The 18,147-nt window shown below is 47.5% G+C and overlaps 2 protein-coding genes and 1 long non-coding RNA gene across 6 annotated transcripts; 1 reads left to right on the plus strand and 2 right to left on the minus strand.

Annotated features, from left to right (window-relative positions):
* Nucleotides 1-1,280: 1,280 nt before the first annotated feature.
* Nucleotides 1,281-2,468, plus strand: LOC100825152 (probable NAD(P)H dehydrogenase (quinone) FQR1-like 2). Its single transcript, XM_024457589.1, has 2 exons — nt 1,281-1,915; nt 2,008-2,468. Exons 1-2 carry the CDS (start codon nt 1,557-1,559, stop codon nt 2,246-2,248), a joined length of 600 nt encoding a protein of 199 aa, XP_024313357.1. The 5' UTR covers nt 1,281-1,556; the 3' UTR covers nt 2,249-2,468.
* LOC100825457 lies at nt 2,385-7,285 on the minus strand. Of its 3 annotated transcripts, XR_002962271.1 has the most exons (7): nt 6,719-7,285; nt 6,263-6,411; nt 5,185-6,102; nt 4,919-5,075; nt 4,394-4,794; nt 2,661-2,738; nt 2,385-2,510 (listed from the first exon to the last, which is right to left on the minus strand). It is a non-coding gene; the product is annotated as an uncharacterized LOC100825457 (long non-coding RNA). The 3 variants fall into 3 exon arrangements; XR_001405349.2 differs by having other exon boundaries at nt 2,416-2,738; XR_002962272.1 differs by lacking the exons at nt 2,385-2,510; nt 2,661-2,738 and adding an exon at nt 3,118-3,488.
* A 3,713-nt stretch (nt 7,286-10,998) lies between these two features.
* Nucleotides 10,999-17,629, minus strand: LOC100845239 (SRSF protein kinase 1). 2 transcript variants are annotated; one of them, XM_010231642.3, is made up of 5 exons: nt 17,201-17,629; nt 15,979-16,896; nt 11,903-11,935; nt 11,779-11,826; nt 10,999-11,704 (listed from the first exon to the last, which is right to left on the minus strand). In XM_010231642.3, the coding sequence occupies exons 1-5, from the start codon at nt 17,474-17,476 to the stop codon at nt 11,255-11,257; spliced, it is 1,725 nt and encodes a 574-aa protein (XP_010229944.1). In that variant the 5' UTR covers nt 17,477-17,629; the 3' UTR covers nt 10,999-11,254. The 2 variants fall into 2 exon arrangements, with proteins under 2 accessions (XP_010229944.1, XP_003559623.1); XM_003559575.4 differs by lacking the exon at nt 11,903-11,935 and having other exon boundaries at nt 17,201-17,627.
* Nucleotides 17,630-18,147: the final 518 nt, after the last annotated feature.

The raw sequence follows: 18,147 nt of genomic DNA on the forward strand, positions 1-18,147 counted from the left end.
CTCTTCTCTCAATTTCTCGCTCTCCCTCTATCCTCTCCCCGTCCCGATTCATCCCGCCACCGAACATCACGCGGCCATGCACGGCCGCCCGCTTTTGCGCACCGCCTCTGCCCGTAGATTCCCGCTGCCCGTACACTCCCGCGCGTCGTCTGCTCCCACTTGCCGCCAGGTACGACTGTGCGCCGTTGGCCTGCGCCCACTCGCAGCCTTGTCCGCCCGTTTGCCGCGCTCGCGCGCCGCCCACTAGTCGCCACTGCCCGTCCGGAGGGCCACCGATGGCTCGCGCCAACACGGTCCCTACTGCCTTGCGCGAGGCCACCGACATCCCGGCCTTAGGCTCATCCCATCGCCGTCCAAATCCCGCGGGGAGCCACCGGCGTGCACGAGACGGGGGAGGCGGCGGTTGGAGCGCGCGACGGAGCCGCCTTCCGCACACGGACGCCGCCGACGCGCACGAGCGGGCTGAGGCGACCAAGAGCGGCAGCGGGCAAGATCGGATCGGGCAGGGGGTGGGGGTGAGATTCGTAGGAGAGGAGGAGGAACGAGGAGGGCCTGTTTTTTTTTGTGCGGTACGTGTTTTTCTGCGCTCGAGAACTGCGGGAGCCGGGATTAAAAGACACGTGAGGACGGCGGTGGCAATTCATAATTTCGGTGAAGTGACGTACCGCGACGCCCGTACCATCATCACCAACTTCAATTTAATATATTGGTATAGATATAGACACAAGATGCATCTATTTTTTAACAAATTTTTAAATCAAATACTCTCTCCGTCACATATCAAGTGACTCAAAATTGTCCAAATATGAATGTATCTATACATAAAAAGCGTCTAGAGTTAAGTGTGTGCACGCGTCCAAAAACTCTCTCCGTCACGTATCAATTTCTCAAGAACTGTCGGCTCAGTCTCCCGAAGATGCTCGTAGTGGTAAGGTGTTCGTGGGTGCGATCATGTCACGTGTGTTGACGATGGTGATCAAAACCACCAGTTTGTTTTCATCATTTCGGTTTTAATCAAGCGTAACGTGGATTTTTTCCTTCGATCGCAACGAGATCGAATCATGCAAATACCAGTCGGGCATTCGGTGGCTTGGATCCCGGGAACATGCCAACCAGCGCGAATTTTACGATGCGGACACAAGTACACAACGAGGTAGCTACCGGATTTGTCTTATTTGGTCGTGTTGGTCGTGACACATTTGACGAGCAGTGTATAGTGTGCCTACGTTTCAAAATCATTTCGCGACAATCTTTTGTACCCAGAACGGCCGCACCGGTCCAGAGTCCAGCTCCTGCCGCCCCCCGCGCGGCCCGGCCGGACCGATTCGTCGCGATCGCGGCGCGCTCCCATCCGCGGCGGCGATATCGATGGGCAAGGGCGCGGGTGCTTCCCCTGCAGCAGGAGCCACCACGCCCGGCCCCCTCCCCCCCCGCACCGCCGCGACCGCACCTTCATCCCGCCGCCGCCGCGCCCCATCGCACCAGCGCCAGCCCCAGCCCCAGCGCCGCCAGCGCCCTCGCCGCGGCCGGTCCGCATCTACGTCGTCTTCTACTCCATGTACGGCCACGTCCGGCTCCTTGCGCGCGCCGTGCAGCGCGGGGTGGGCTCCGTCCCGGGCGCCTTCGGGGTCCTGCTCCGCGTCCCGGAGACGCTGCCCCGCGCCGTGCTCGCCCGGATGGGCGCGCTCAAGCCCGCCGCCGAGGAGGACGAGATCCCGCTCGTGGACCCCGACGGGCTCCCCGACGCCGACGGCTTCCTCTTCGGCTTCCCGGCCCGGTACGGCGCCATGGCCGCGCAGATGCAGGCCTTCTTCGACTCCACGGCCCCGCTCTGCCGCCACCAGCGCCTCGCCGGCAAGCCCGCCGGCTTCTTCGTCAGCACCGGCACCCAGTGCGGCGGCCAGGAAACCACCGCGTATGTTACTCCGTAACGCCGCCTGCTTGCCGCGAGATCGCATCTTACTACTTACAACCAACGGTAACCCTGTTATATCTCTGAAACTGAAGGTGGACGGCGATCACGCAGCTGGCGCACCACGGCATGATGTTCGTGCCCATCGGCTACACCTTCGGGGAGTGGATGTTCGAGATGGAGGAGCTCCGTGGGGGATCGCCCTACGGCGCCGGGGTCCTGGCCGGCGACGGCTCCAGGCCGCCCAGCGACCTGGAGCTGGCCCTCGCCGAGCACCACGGCAAGTACATGGCCACGCTTGTCAAGAGGATGGTGCACGGCGCCGACGCCGGTTAATCCTACTTCCTCAGCCTTGCAGCTGGACTGTTGCTGCTGCTGCTGCTGCTCTGTGCAGCGTGGTTTTGTAGTTGTAGAATAGTACAGTATTGCCATTAGTCCGAGAATTCAGTTCGTAGGTTACTCTGCAAACACATGGACAATGATAATTCATTTGGTTCTAGAAGTTAGCAGGAGAACTGTTAATGCTTTCATTAAAGGGAAAAATGTTGATACTATAGCGGCCTTCAGTTGCGTTGCGTCAAATGATTAGCTGCATTCCCTGCTCAAATAAAGTTGAGGAACTACTAGTAAATAATCTAAGCAGAATACTGTACATGCTAAACGGAAAGTTAGGAATCTCAAGAGTTCCCAAAGCAGGAATCCCATATTCGCATGAGGAATCACAACCCCAGGAGGCTGGAGCTTTCACCTGATTTCGTTATTGGTTCATTGGCCGAGTCCATCTTGTGTGTGCACCAGTCCACGCCATCTAGTTCCATCCGAATATCTGGGCAGTTTGAATTATGTTAGAGATAGACACACTTTGTAGAGAGATGTTCAAGTTAACATCAAAGAACCAATGATGCACTGAAAGAAATCTTTGGTGTTGAACATGTCCATTCCAACCTAAATCCTTGGCATCCCCATTTCCAGAGGACATATGAAAGCATATAGATTTCATACTTTCTCGTCCTAAAATAAGTGTCGCATTTTTTCAAATGAACGAATCAACACAATAAAACGTGTCTATATGTACCTAGACAAAATCGTGACACTTAATTTTGAGACAGAGGTAGTAGTATATAAGAAAGCTCAATTACACTCCCCAAGTACTACATGATGAACTTTCCCAATTGCCGGCGGGGATTTGTGTTGTGAAGACCTGACAAGAAGCACCCCCGATTATTAGGAGAACTCATGGAACAAGTTGACAGCAAAGGCGCACTTGGGTTCAGACTTCAGGTCTGTCATTGTTCAATCAAGCCTATTTTTCTTCCCTAACGGTGAGCTTCATATCACAAACAAGGCCCGACGACTGATGTGGCGTGCTGTAGAGTGTAGACAACATGAGTACATGACGGGCAGGGGCGCAGGGGACAATAAAAAACAGGAGAGGTAACTGGATCCCGTGGCGCGGGTTACCAGTTTGGAAGGGTATTCACTCCAGAAATAACAGCCTAAGAATTGAGGGTGCGAGCTCGCTCCAGTCTCCAGATCAGGTGATCGTGAATCCTTTTCCAATGGGGTTACAGGAGACCTTGGCATGTGCACAAATGAGTTGGGAGGAATACTATCAGGGGCGGAGGCAGGAAAAAAACATAAGAAGTGCGAATAGAAGAGATGATTTATAGGATAAAATTGCAACGGTTATTAAGGGGCTTAAGTACAAATTTCAAATCTTAGGGGGAGGCAGAGCCCGTGTTGGCCTGGGTGCTGCCTCCGCCCCTGAATACTACTCTCTCCGTCCAACAAAAGATGTCTCACGTTTGTCAAAATTTGAATGTATTTAGACATGACTTAGTGTATAAATGCATTCAAATTAAGTAAAAGTTGAGACATACTTTGTTGGATGGAGGAATAGAAGAAATTTGAAGGTTATATCAATTTGATAGACAGGAGCATTACTTTTTTATGCACTACTATAACTATTTCTTAGACGAAATTTCATAAATATCGTTTATTATTTGATGTTTATATTATATTCTAAGCTTGTCCCGGGCTCTCGAACTCTCAGGCTCCGGCCTTGTGCGTAGGAAATCAATCCATAGGAAGTTTGGATGATGGATTCCACTATAGGAAAAATTATTATGAGTGAGAATCCTATGAAAATCTCTATAGCAAATAGTGGAATTAACTATTTTCAAATCGACGAAGGTTTGCTACTTGCTAGAGGTTAAAAGTATAACTTTAATGTATGTAATTAAAATGCTCTCTCTATTCTCTGATGTAAAATTCATAAATATAAGTGTGGTCAGCCGCTCTAAAATTTTGACCACTATTACTATATAACGAAGCATATGGATTTACTATGCGAGAGTAATACCATTGTATCTGTCCTTAAGTATGTCATATTTTTTATTAACTTTAAACATATAGTATCAGTCAAAATTATAGTCAAGGATATGTAATTAGGCATTGAAGACCTCAAAAGGTATATTTTACCTTATATTTTCACGTGAAACACTCTTATTCCCCTAATGGACGAATACTCGGCTCGGGAACCACGTTATACGCTCCCACAACTTCTACAATATCTCCATGGTCCGCGCCACAAAATAAATCCATTGCGATCATGCGGCCATCCAAAACGTGACGTTTGCTATAAACCTCTATCATCTCACCAGCACATTCATGTAATATTATCACCCGTGAATCTATCCTCATCCTCTTGAGCACAGCTGAACTGCGAAGAATTTGTAGCGCTAGCTCCACCTGATCTTTATGGCCGAAAAGCCAGTGATGTAAACCCATTTAAGACGGCCATGCTGATTCGAGGGAAGATTACTCCTTAGTTCGCCATCTGTCCTGCAATCGTACGGTTGGTGAGGACAGTCCATCCACATCTGTAAATATTATAGACTGGTATTAGGGCATCTAAAGAAATAATTCAAGGCCATCATTTATGATAATTTTCCAGATACAAAATAGGAAAAAAGAAGAAGCAAAATTTGGCAGTACTATACTTACATGCAGATCCAGTGTTTCCATGAATGGAGCAACCTCCAAGAGATGGGCATAATCAAGGACGTCAGTTTTCCTGACTTTGCGTTCAGAAATAATTAACTCCAATCTCAAATGCCGAAGATGGACAAATTTGAGAGGCCTTAAGAGGCAAAGTTACTCTCTGGTGCATACATGCACAGACCGTCAAACACAAACATTGATGATGAATTTGATTTAGCTACTTCAAAAAGAATAAAGGAAAAGAGAAATATTGGTCATAAATGAAATACCTCACTGTCTATGCAAGGAAGGTAGAGAATCTCAACATTTGGCAAAGTGCTAGGGAACCCCTTGTTGATGTAGTCAAGAGCAGCATCAATAGCCATGAACTTAATACACACATTCGTCAGGCTGGAAGTTTCTGCAAATGCTAGAGATACCATTTGGCCAATGTACTCAAGTGTTGTTAGGCAGCAGCAGTTCATCTCCACCTTTTCAAGTAGGTCACAGACTCCCACCCTCAAATGCTTCAGCTTGTTCAGCAGATGAGTTGCCCGTATTGCTGTGAGCATTCCACAATACGCAATCTCAAGAAACTCCAGGAGTTTGCAGTGGGAAAGAAAATTCTCAAGATCTTCGTCTGCAATATCAACATCTACCAAGCTAAGTCTTCTGAGGTTTGGAAAGCCGTTGAAACGAGCAAGCGGCCTCAGGTTGACAGAAGCAAGCTGCAGATCACGCAAGTACGAGCTGTTGCTAGAATCAAAGAACTGGCAAGGGAAGTTGTATATCTCCTTTAACCTTGGAAAAATATATGACCCCTCTCTGTACATGACAAATGATTTAGTTCTATGATCTGATAAGTACAGAGTAAGGCCTTTTGTTTTCGATCCAATAGCAAAGTTCACCCATCTATCTAGATGATCAGCATGCTGATTGTCTTAAGCATACATAATCTGCATGCGCTCGACGCCTTCACCACTGTGTTGCCGCAAGACCGCATCAACTCTGGCATTGAATTCCTCTTGCTTGACACTTACGTAGTAATAAGGGGAGAATTTACCACGACGGCGACGTTTAAATGTGAAGCGATCAAAAACTAGCTGATCGGTGTGATCACGCCACACATATATCCACTGGCTTGATAATGCGCTTGTTCTTATAGCATCTTTGGTTGGCAATTTTGATATGACAGAGCACAAAATATTCTGTAGCGCAAGGCAGAAAAACAGTACAGATTGTTACTCAACAGACCCCGGGGTAAAGCAATATCCTAAATTGTATGAAACGATCGTGGGAGTAATTACATCCAGTAGTATAGAAAAGTCTCTCTATATTTACAAGCAATTTCAGTTTGACAGTGCGTACCATGGGAAGATTGCAGAGTTGTAGCTGCGATCTTTTCCTTCTCTTAGAAGTTGATCCATAAAGGACTTTTGATTCTCCCTTCATGTTTGTCTCTCGGCTGTACTAATATCTGTATGTAATGAAGGTTATATTGTCCTAAATGCCGAGAACTGCACAAAACAAATTAATTAACATAGAGACTAGCAAACACAACGTAAAAAAGAAACTCACGAACTGTGTGTCACTATGATATATATCTAATCGACTAATTTGGTCTCAATCTGTCACTTTAATTTGACAAGGACTACTATATGATCACTGCGAGGAATTGATCGTCCTGGTCTAGTTCAACATACTGTAATACTGTATAGTTAACCATCTCAAAAGGATTAATAGTGGTTAACACAGTCCAAGTGAAATCACCACACGCGTTAGTTATTAAGAATGTTACATAAATGGGTCTGGGTAAATACCAACCAGAAGAAAAGAAGATGATCTTGATTTCCCTCTCCAATTAGAGTCTCTCCTTTGGTCTTAACTAGAAGCTCCTTTTGTAATCTAGTTCTTCTCCCTCTAATTTACTCTCTTTTTTTCGAGAAGGGGGAGCTCCCCGGCCTCTACAACCCTCTAGTTTACTTGGATCTCAAAAACTTAGTGGAGCTCTCCGTCTAAGGTTTTGCAAAGGCTTGGGGCTAGCTTTATATAGGGGCCAAGGGGTAGGGGTGGCCAGTGGATTGGGGTTTATGTTTCAGATTAAAAAAGCTTACTCCGTATTTGATTTCGATAAGAACTCTTCCCTCGCAACTTTTATGCGAAAGAGAGAAAAAAATTCCAAAAGAAAAAGGGCAAAAAGATGAGGGAGAAGGGCGGCGTGGTTTCTGGAGCGTGAACGAGCTCACGCTGCAGCCTGGAGATCGATCGAGAGGGCAGGGGCGCACGGGCGCTCGCGTGGGCGGCGGCTCGGCAAGGTGTGGCGGAAAGAAGAAAAGGGATACAGAAGAGAAGAGAAGAGAAGGGAGGGCAGGTTGGGCTGGCTGCTGCCGGGCCAAGTTGGCGGGATGGGCGACATGGGCGGGGCCAGGGGAAAAGGAGATAGGCCAAACATGAGAAAGTCCATATTTCACGCTAAATATATCTTTGGGAACACATAACCCTGAAGTTTAATACCGTTTAATTTCAATCCTGAAATCCACAAAACCAGATAAATCATTTCATTCGGCGGTTTCAATGCTGACGTGGCACATTTAGAATGGTTTAGAACGTGACAAGACAATTTGACTTTTTTATTTTACCGCTGTCGTGGCCTCTGATGCTGCTTCTTCTTTCTTAGAGAATCTCCACTCGCCTCTCCCCCCATATTGCGTCCGGCGTTAGGCCATATGCACCGGCGCACCTTCTTTGTTTGAGGCCCAGCTGCACCCTCCAAATGGCAGCCCCCCAAAAAATACAATTCAAAAAAAGTTTTGCCGCCATTTCACAGGCCGGGCCAAATCACCAAATCGCCCAAATTCATCACAAGTTTCGGCGATCAAAATAACATCAAACTTAAATAAAGTAAAATCACTCGGCCCTTTCGTCATCCGCCAGCGTTGATGGCACTTCCGAGCTCACCAATGGTGTAGAAGTGGCCGGAGTTGCTGTTTCGGGCGGTGATGGTGCCGATGGAGTAGAGGTGGCCGGTGCTCTGTGTCTGGTGCCGATGGCGGAGTCGATGAGGCCGACGCTCTCGCTTCGGCCAAAATGAGCCTGCGTTGGCCGTCGTACCACGCCTTCACCTTGACATCCATGTCGGTGGTGTCGCAAGTCAAGATCAACAAGTCCTCCCGTCTCTTCTTCGTTGCGACGTTCGCTTTGAGGATCTCGAGCTTGTCATCTTGCTTCTTGATCACCGTTGCCCGCCGTGACGCCGCGACCTCCTCCCTCTTCGCGGCTTGTGCGGCGGCGTTGGACATGAACTTCTCGATGCATGTGTAGAGACGCTCCATGGCCGGCGTAGCATCCCTCACCGCCTTTGCCTTCTTGTGGTCGATGGGCCGGCCTTCCGATGCCGCCGAAGGAGCGGCTTTCGGGTCGTAGGGGCCGGACTTGGAGAGAGCATTCCGCGTCTCCATCCACTTCTCACACGTCTCAATTCTTACGAAGACGTGGATGAACTTGAACTCGACGTTGTCGTTGTCCTCTCGGTAGGCGGTGAACATGGCGACCATCTACAAGACCTCGGGCGGCAAATGTAATATCGGCGACACAAAACTTGAAAAAGACGCTGACTTTACCTGATCGTGGGCGCTGCTGCCGCTTTGGGGTCGCCGGCACACCTCTTCTTGAATGACATGCCATTTGTTGCACACTTGTTGGATCAAGCCCCAACTGTGCGATATGCCGGACTCGTTGCGATCGTGGATCAACATCGCGAACTCCCGATCGACGACCCGACGCTCATCATATGCCGCCTTCAGCCGCCTCCAATAGGCGTCGGTGTTTTGATTCGCGCCAGTGAAGGGATCCATGCTCACGACCTTCCAAGCTTCAGTGAGGCACTCGTCCCCCTTGGAGGTCCATTTGGGGCCTTGGCCTCCGCCATCGGCCTTCTTCTTCCCCCTCGGCTCAACGACGGCTGGCTCCTCTGTCCCGTCGGCCCATCCCTCTCCGGCTCCCTCTTCGGCCTCCTCGCCGGCGTACGCCTCTTTTTCTTGGGTGTAGGTGTAGTTGGAGTACTGGGAGCCGTCATTGATCATGTATGGCCATAATTGACTCGCTTTGGGACATTCCGCCGAATGGGTTGGCGCAGCCTGGCTGCAGCCGGTGGAAAACGCCTGGAAAGAGGTGGACGGCAAAGAACAGCTGTAGGAAAGAGGCCCACACCGCAGAGGAGGTGAGGCGAAGGCGTTGGGGTTGAATCCGCCGAGGGGATCCGTGGTGAAGGTGTTGGGGTTGAAGCCGCCGAGGGGATCGATGTCGGGGTAGTTCGGCGAGAACCGCGAGAGGGATGGCGTGGCATTTCCATGGTTTTCATGGGACACCGGTGAAATGCTAGACGGTGACGGTGACGACGGAGAGCTCTCTTGGCTGCCGCCGCTCCAGTAATGGCCGAAGGGAGGCAGCTGCGCCGCCCTGCCGGCCATGGTCGCGGCCATCTGCGCCGAGGTCGCAGCCCTCTGCACCTCAATGTGACGAGCCAGGGCAGTGTTTGTTTCCTTCGCCTTGTTCTCCCGACCTTGGCGGGCGGCGTTCTCGACGGCGCGACGGTTGTAATCCGCCACCCAGTTGGCGGTGCGTCGCCGGTCGCCGAGGATTAAGGCGTTGTGTACTTTTTCTGCGGCATAGCTTTTTGGGTGGCGGCGGTGGAGCGAGGGCGTTTGCACTTTGAGGCGGCGTCGGCGGTGAGAATGGGGAAATGGCGGGACTGGCAACCCAGGCGTTTGGAGGTGGAGGGAAAAGGGAGGGAGGGGGGGATTTGAAGGGAAGTTTTTATTATCTCAATGACAGGGGTGGCTCGCCTTACTTTTTGGCTTGAATCAGCGCCCCCGATCGCCCCCAAGCGAGTTGAGTGCGGCCTAGGGGCGCCGGCTACTTTTAGAAATTAGGGGGCTGGGCTGGGTGGGTTTTTGGCGCCGGCGCCGGCATTTTTAACGTTTGGGGGGCCTTGGGGGGGGGGGGGGGGGCTGGCCGAAGCCTCTGCCCCTGTGCCTTCGCCTCGACCACCGTGAGGACCCCGTCTCGCGTCCGCCGGAGCAACTGCTGCAGCCGTCCTCAACGACCGGCCCCCGTCGCTATCCGCCGGAGCAGCTGCTGCTGTCTGCCGGAGCAACTGCTGCTGTCTGCCGGAGCAACTGCTGCCGCTGCCCTCGATGACCGGATCGCGAAACCACCGCATGTCTTGCCACCGTCGACGACCTCGGTATAAACCGAAACCGAATTTCTGGTTATCCGAATTTTCCAAGGCAACAATTTCGGGTATCTGTGCTGCTAAACGAAATACGAAAAAAAAACCGAACTAGAAAAACCAAAATTTCGGTTTTTCACCGAATGCCCAGCCCTATCCACCAGCTTCGCCTCCATGCCGTGGTTCCGAAGGACTCGTCCCCGACGCCGCGGGAGCTCTCCACGCCACCTTCTTCTCCAACCGCGGCGAGATCCGCCGCCGCTAGGACCGCGCGCTGGAGGAGGGGGAGGAGGAGAAGAAGGCGAACTGCCTGCACGCCACGGGCGCCCTGCACCTATTCTAACCTCTCCCCGTTCACCGGCGTCGTCGCTTCGTGATATTCAGATCAGAGCATGTTGGTTTGGTCGTTCAAGAGCTTCAGAGTTCAGACTGGTAGGCAAGCAAACAGGACGAGGAGTTGGGTTGTTCAGTTCGTCAGTTAATACTGTAGATAAATTATCTCTATGCAGATTGGCCACGTCAACATAAAAATCGCTTGATGGGGTAATTTATCTGGATTTTTTTATTTCAAGGTTAAAATTAAACGGTTTCGGGGTTATGCGTCCCAAAGATGATTAAATATGGACTTCTTCCAAATGAGAAGCCGATATTAAGTTGGGTTCTCTCGAATGAATATCTGCATTCTCCGCTCAGTAAAGCTGAGAAAACGTCCACGCGAGGTAATAAAGTAAACAATCTGGGAAGAATACCTGTCAAATGTAATAAAAGTAATCAGGCTCGCACTGAACTGTCAAGTGCCGCAGGCGTGCCCAAAGACACCCCCACCAGGTAGCCTCGGCATGCTTCAGAGAAGCTGCAAATCATGCGCCGCTGCTCACTCCTAAAAACTTCAAATATTTAGAAATTCTGATTGTACAAAAGAATATGTCCGGGAAAAGGGTTAGGGACCTCTTCCACCCCAACAAATCTAGCTTTGCCCAACAAACCTCATACAACAAATATCTGGCCTACTCATTTCATGGGTAGCTATCCTAACACATCTCAAACCTAACGAACTTCATTTTCGACTCATGGCAATATCATAACCAAAAAGGAATTCTTGGAGCAAGGCTTGTAAAATTAATGGCATCTCACTTCTTAGAAGGCATAGCAATTGCTTTGCTTTGCTTCGAACTTGCTTGTAGATTCTTCACTGTCTTGGATGAAGAAGCACCATCTATGGCGATGTTCCCCAACTCAGTAGCCATAGCATCTCTTTCATCATTCTCTTTCCTGTGGTGGTTCTCTGGAGCATCTTCAACTGAATTCTCTGCTGGTTCTGGCAGAATTTTGGGCTGCCGCCTAAGGGGTCCAGCATCAAACCATGGATGTTGAAGCAACTGAGCAGCTGTAGGTCGCTTTTCAGGAACAAAATCCAGTATTGGAACAAGAAATTCTGCCATGGCGGCCGCATCGATGTCACTGAATTCATACTTCTCAACAAGCACCTTGTTGAGAGGCCAGAACCGCAAGCGTCGAATGTGCCTCAAGTCCCCATACCGATTGAAGAAGTCACGTGAGTATCGACCACCCAAGGCAATCTAAGAAATATAATTCAAATAAAGAACAATTACTACATTTACTTAAAAACATGTGAAATGCAACAATCCTTTACCTTTCGTGGCATCATCCCAAGTAGCTCCATCATCAGTGCAAGGTGATCCTGCATCAAGTAGGAATTGCTCAGAGTTAACTCCACCTGGAGAGTAAACCAGACCATTCGTTTACAAAAATACTACCTGCGATTCACAATATCTGTCCTGCACGGATACCTAGGCAACAAAACTGAATTAATATTTGATGGAACCATACCATACTTGTTCTCCCTGGATAGATAAGCATTATGTCCATCTAATAGAAGCGAGAATGATATAATTCCATCAAATACCACCAACTTTTTTTTTACCTCCTAGGTATGCGTGCAGGAAAGATATTGTGAAACAGATGGAGTAACATGTGACAAAGTTGTACTATGACATATGCAGTGAAAGTCAGCAGTTGACCGCAGAAATATGCAGAGGTCAATCAACTAAAACAAACAACATAAAGGACTTGATGTTTCAGCTCAACTAAAAAACATATAGTATTCATGTTATGATTGTCCATATAATACAATGCCAGTTCCAACGTCAAAGTGAATTTATTAATCATATTAAAATTTCCTTGCTTATCAATGTACTCACAAAATATAAAACATCACAGTTCAGCCTACACAGCGTGTAACATGAGAACAAATTCAAGAGGCAAATTAACAGATGTCACTGTTTCCAGCCATTGTGATAACAAAATGATGGCTACCTTTGTGGGAATGGTGACTGTTTCTCTACTATTCTTTAATTTCGAGTTGCGTCAGTGCGTCGTACGTCAAACTCGGGCAAATTACAATCAATGCCACCGCACCTCTCTTCCCTGCCCCTGAAGAAAGAAAAAGAAAATCTCAGACCCGAATCGATCCCCTTCTCCTCACCGAGCCGCCGCCGCCACTCCAAACCCTCCTCCTCAACAAGCTGCCAGCCCTCTGCCCCTCCCCACAGCTGCACCGCCTCCTCTCTCCATCCGTTCGCTGCCTCTTCTCCCAGAGCTCCAGAAGCCGAAGCTAGCACGGCGGCCGTGGCGGCGCAGCGAGACGGCGGTGGAGTGGCAGTCGATTTGGGCACGCGCGACCATGTTGAGCCGGAGGCTTGGGTGCACTGCGTGGCCCGCACTGCAATTGCACGTCGAGCTCCATGGCAACCGCTGAAAGGGGGGCGTGACGCCGGACGTGGAATTCAAGGATGCCGGCTTGCCCAGGCGCTCGATCTGTTCTACCATGGCTGACGCCCTCTTACGCGGTTTCGTCCTGAATGCCGTGCCATATTGCTTGAGGATGGAAACCTGCTGCGAAAGAGGGAGGCTTCTGCCTTTCTTGACGCCCTCAAGCTGCTCGAAGAAATGCACAAGAGGGAGACTTTCAAGACGATGGCCCAGATTTTCACCGTGCTGACATATGGAGCTCGTGCACGTGGCTTGTTTGATGGAATGGAGTTGTGCGTAGTGATTCTAGACCATGGAGCTCACAATGTGCTCACAGGGGCCTATGTATTGTGAGGGCAAGGTATTTCCAGTTCGGATGACGGTGATGTTCTAAGATGGATCACAGGGGAATTGGTCTGGTCAATGTTACCTACAACACTATGTTGTGTGAGTTTCGTAGGGTTGATTACTTCGAGGGCATCTAGAAGGATATATATGAAGACTATTTGCTCAGGGCTCGTGCCAAGGACCAGGATGACAATGTTGCTCGTGAAGGTCTTCTGCTTATTGCTGGTACGTATTGATCTTTGATGTTCTAAGTCATAATCCATAAGGGCATATTTGATCATGTTGTTTTACTGCTGGACATATATATTCATGTATTTTTCTCAATTTAAGTTCGCCAAAAAATTTGCATCAGTTGATCAGTGTTCTTATTAAGTTGTTGAACGGGGAAACATTATATACAATTGTTAATGTTTTGAGTATAAATTAAGGTAGATCCAACCTTTTAGGGTTTTTTTTTCTTCCAAGAGGAGTCTCTAACTGTCTATTGAGGAGGTAACTTGTCCTTTCCTTCCTCATGTCAGATTAGATATTTAGATTACACTAACATTTTTTTTGCACCTCAACAAAGATGCCAGGTTTTTGTATTTATGTTCAGCAGGTGATTCATCCAAACGCTCATCTCCGGAGTACAAGATCTATTTATTTTATTTTCTTTCCTGTAGATGATATGTATCTTCTTTGCTTTTGTAGAATAAAAAAGCAGGAAGGTAGTAAAATGATGGTTTGATACATGATAGATTTTATATAGAGGGTGGAAGAGCTACACTTAAACTTGGTAGCAGAAAGCTTAGGTTATACTATCTTGTTAGAGTTTTGCCTTAAAAAAACAAGTATGTTACCATGAATCCAAAATTTCTTTCAAGGGTAAGTTTTCTTGATTGCTTTTTCGATACAAATGTTGATAAGAGGGTACCTGCCTCTTCTATAATTTTGTCATACGCTTGTTCTCTTTCACTCTATCATTTGTTCATCATAAGAGTATTTATATTTTGAAGTCCTCGATCAGGCTGTGAGCTACTCAAGAATAGAGGCAGGGCAATCAAATAGATCTCTCATTATACATTTTACCTTGTTTTTCCTGCAAGTAACTCAACTTTTTTTGTGTGTTGATGTAGGCTTTTAGTTTGTATAAGAGAAGTTTTACAATGCCCTTTGAAACTTGCCTTTTTCCTTCTTTTCTTTTTGGAAAAAAGAATAGTTGTTTATGGATGTACATTCGTCGTTGTTCATCGTAGCAAAGTATGGACATAATACAAAATTTGAATAGTTTAGTGCTACAATTTAATGTGAAGTTTGCCTGCGTGTTACTACATAATAGCAAAATGGAACGGTTTTGTCAACTATGTTTTGAAAAAGAAAAATCAGTGGCTGAATGAACATGCTTAACCTGTATTTGACACTAGCGTGATAGTTGGAATATTTCTGATAAAAGGAAGGACTAAAACAAAAAACTGCCCCGACGGGCGAAACCAATGACGGAAACGTTGTTGCTTTTATTATTAGGTACAGATTTTCCTAGGATGGTGAAGATTTTGTTGGAGCATTTCAGGTTAGTGTTCAAAATATCTTATTCCATGTTTATTTCATATTTTCTGAACACTCTATGGTTTCTGTTTAGAACTTGAATCATTTTCCTGTATAAAAGATCTCGGGTCTTCAAACTATCCCACCAAGATACATTGACTGCCCATATCGAGTCTGTCGGTGAGTCTGCTGTTGAGTAATCATGGTAATAATACATAAACTCCTGGCCTTCCTGATTATACATAAATCCCCGGCCTTCCTGATTAATCATGTTAATTCGTCGTGTTGCTCATAATTTCTGTTGTATTCAGACATCCCTCAGGTCCAATCACCTTTTGCAAACAACCTGGTTCAGCTCAAAATCGGCAAAGAAGGTACTAGACTGATGTGCGAGCTTTACATGTTCAGTAATTTTGTTACTAGCAAGCATATAGTTTTGCTCTTTTGGATATGTAGATGAACTCCTGTAATATAATTGAATGGATTTTATGTCTCCGATGCAACGCACGGGCACTTAACTAGTCATGATTAAAATCACAGCTTCATAACCAGATGGCCATCACATTATAGTGGTACCTAGAAAATCATGGCTCGTCTACTATTTTAGTATACACTTCTTTAATAAAGGGTACGTAGAATAAATGGCATTTGTCTTAAACAAACTATAGAATACCAAATATTCGATCTGTTGCACTCTCTCCGTCCCATATTAAGTGTTGCAATTTTGTCTAGATACGCATGTACCTACATACTAAAAAGCGTCTAGATACATGCATATCTAGACAAAGTTGCAACACTAAATATGGGACGGAGGGAGTACATTATTAAATGAAAAAACTGGGTTGTAACTTGTGCACTACAAGTAGCAGCCAAACTGCATTCAAATATGCATGATGCACAGTTAACTAAACAAGAAGAAGCTATACAATAGCATGTCAATAACAATGTGAGTTTAACTAGAATTATTCAACATTTGCAAAATAAAAGTATCTTCTGTGGAAGATCTTTTCCAAGTGTACTTCGGAAAATCAAATGAAAGGTTCAAAGAAACCAGAGTACTCGGCTGTAGGTCCCTCTGAGTCACTGATTTATAGTGACAACTACCATCTAAGTTAAAATGGGGGCAGCATTAACCAGGTGATAAGGGTACATACATGTGAAAACTATGTTCTTAAAATTAAAGAGTGAGTGAGGAAATAAAGAGATATACCTCATCCCTGTCAAAATTGTCTCCACTATGTGGATCAAATAGCACATCACCCGAGGCAAGCTCAAAACATATGCATGCAAAGGACCACAGGTCAGCAGATGTAGAATACTTGGAGCCCAGAATCACCTCAGGACATCTGTATTGCCTTGTCTGGATATCATTTGTGAACTGTTTGTACGTCCAACATGCATTTCCAAAGTCAACCAGCTTACAGTTCAGATCAGCTTGCATCGCCATCCTCTTCCTAGTTCCTTTGCTACCCCGCCTATGTCCTCCTGTTCCTCTCTTCCTGTCTCCATCCTGGCTAGGACTGCCCTCATTTGCCGTGCTCAGATCTCCCCTATCATCTGACTCGTCTGTGTCAGCGGATGCCGCTGCCCCACTGCCTTCTGAAGTTGAAGCCGCTGCACGCTTGGCTTTCTTCCGAATCTTCTTCTTTTGGCTCTTGGTGAGACCACCGTTCACTGATGTTGCAGGTGCTTTTGGAGGTGGCTGGTCAGTCTTTGCAGCAGGCATCACCAGTGGTACACCTGACTTCCGAGGGTCCTTTGAGGGGTCAATAGTGGACACGAGCAATATATTCTCAGGCTTAAGGTCTGTGTGAATAATGGAAAGCTCACGGTGGAGGTAGTCAAGACCAATGAGCACATGTCGGCATATCTCCTTAACCATTGGAAGTGGAATTCCACGATAGTCCGTGTACTTTATCAGTGAGAGCAAGTTATCGCCAAGAAATTCAAACACCATGCACACATGGCTCCCGTTAGGGCCTGCATGTTTGAAGTGGTCAAGAAGCTTAACAACACACCGGGAGTCATCAGGGTCACCATCAGCAATCTGCCTCAAGATCTTGATCTCATCCATGGCAGCCTCTGTGTAGTGTTGTGCGCTCTTCTGCACCTTCAGAGCCACATACCTCTGCACGCATAACCAACAAAAAAAAATCAGAAACACTGGAAATGTGTAGCCTGAATCTCTCGGCAACAAAGGGTAAAAAAAATTCAAATATCTCGTGCAGGATGATAGGATGCACGGATAGAACAGTTTTTATAAGAAATGGAAGTTGCCATTATGCCTATCCTCTGAGGCAAATGGACGAATAGTTGGCGGGCAGGCAAATCAAACCGCCCGCTGCATCCAGATCGACATTTTCGTACAAATTATCGCGAATCCTACAAGCGTGATTTAACAAAGAGATTCGAAACAAGGGGTAAGCACGTACGGAGTGGGCCGTGTCCCAGGCGAGCCAGACGGTGGAGAAGTGCCCCCAGCCGAGCTTGGACTGCACGACGTAGGCGCCGTGCTTGAACGAGTCGCCGGCGCGGACGGCGTGGTACCCGCCGCGGCGGTAGTCCTCCGTGCCCTCATCCTCCGACGTGTAGTCGCTGCTGTCCCCCTCCTCACCCTCCGCCGCCGCCGCCGCCTCCATCTCCTCCTCCGCCCGCCGCCGGCTGCCCGCCTCCTCCGCCCTGCGGCTCGCCGCTGGAGCCTCCGCCATCGCTGGGGGGTCCCGGATCTGGCGCGCGCGGGGATTAGGGTTTTCTTCTTGGCGCCGCTTTCTGGTGGGAGGCGGTGGCGCTTGTGTCGTCCGTCTCGCTCCACTGCCTCCTCCCCTGCGCCTGAGCCGCCGTTTTATTATTATCTGAGGGTGCAGGGACGACTCGTGCGTGTATGTTTGGTAACGCGATTAACCCCTAATCAATCCCTGAGGTACTGGCGTTATTACGTTTTGAGAGGACGGACTAACTTTCTTCTTTTTTTTTATCGGGAGAGGACGGACTAACTAATATGCTCCGTGAAGAGGCACGGTTTGAAAATTACTGTGATGTTTCGTGGTACGGAGTACCATATTTTAGGATACCCCTCGGTATACCTTTGTTTTAAAATTTAAAAAATCAAAACATACTAATATCTCAAATATCAAATAACTATACTATGAAGAAATATGGCATTATGGATGTAGAAAAACTAATGTAGAGTTGTATACATTGGTAGATTCTTTTATAAATTTAATAAAAAATTAACAAAATTAATTTAGGGTAAACTAGAAGTCTAGAACATCTTAGAATTTGAAGAGTATTATCGAGGGCTCGATTTAGATTTCCACAGGAGTGTGGCAGGAAATATAATCGATTTTCGTAAATGGTTTGGTGTCGTAAATGAGTAAAT

The sequence above is a fragment of the Brachypodium distachyon genome, chromosome 1, assembly GCF_000005505.3.
Source record: "Brachypodium distachyon strain Bd21 chromosome 1, Brachypodium_distachyon_v3.0, whole genome shotgun sequence".
NCBI classification, from domain to species: Eukaryota; Viridiplantae; Streptophyta; class Magnoliopsida; order Poales; family Poaceae; genus Brachypodium; species Brachypodium distachyon.

Bases quoted from the DNA above. Each gene is read 5' to 3' on its own strand.
- LOC100825152 (XM_024457589.1), top strand. From the start codon at position 1,557: ATGTACGGCCACGTCCGGCTCCTTGCGCGCGCCGTGCAGCGCGGGGTG. The intron at 1,916-2,007 runs GTATGTTACTCC...CTGAAACTGAAG, and splicing joins GGCGGCCAGGAAACCACCGC to GTGGACGGCGATCACGCAGC.
- LOC100845239 (XM_010231642.3), bottom strand. From the start codon at position 17,476: ATGGCGGAGGCTCCAGCGGCGAGCCGCAGGGCGGAGGAGGCGGGCAGC. The intron at 16,897-17,200 runs GTACGTGCTTAC...TTATGCGTGCAG, and splicing joins CCTGGGACACGGCCCACTCC to AGGTATGTGGCTCTGAAGGT. The intron at 11,827-11,902 runs GTAGTATTTTTG...TACTTGATGCAG, and splicing joins ACAGATATTGTGAATCGCAG to GATCACCTTGCACTGATGAT.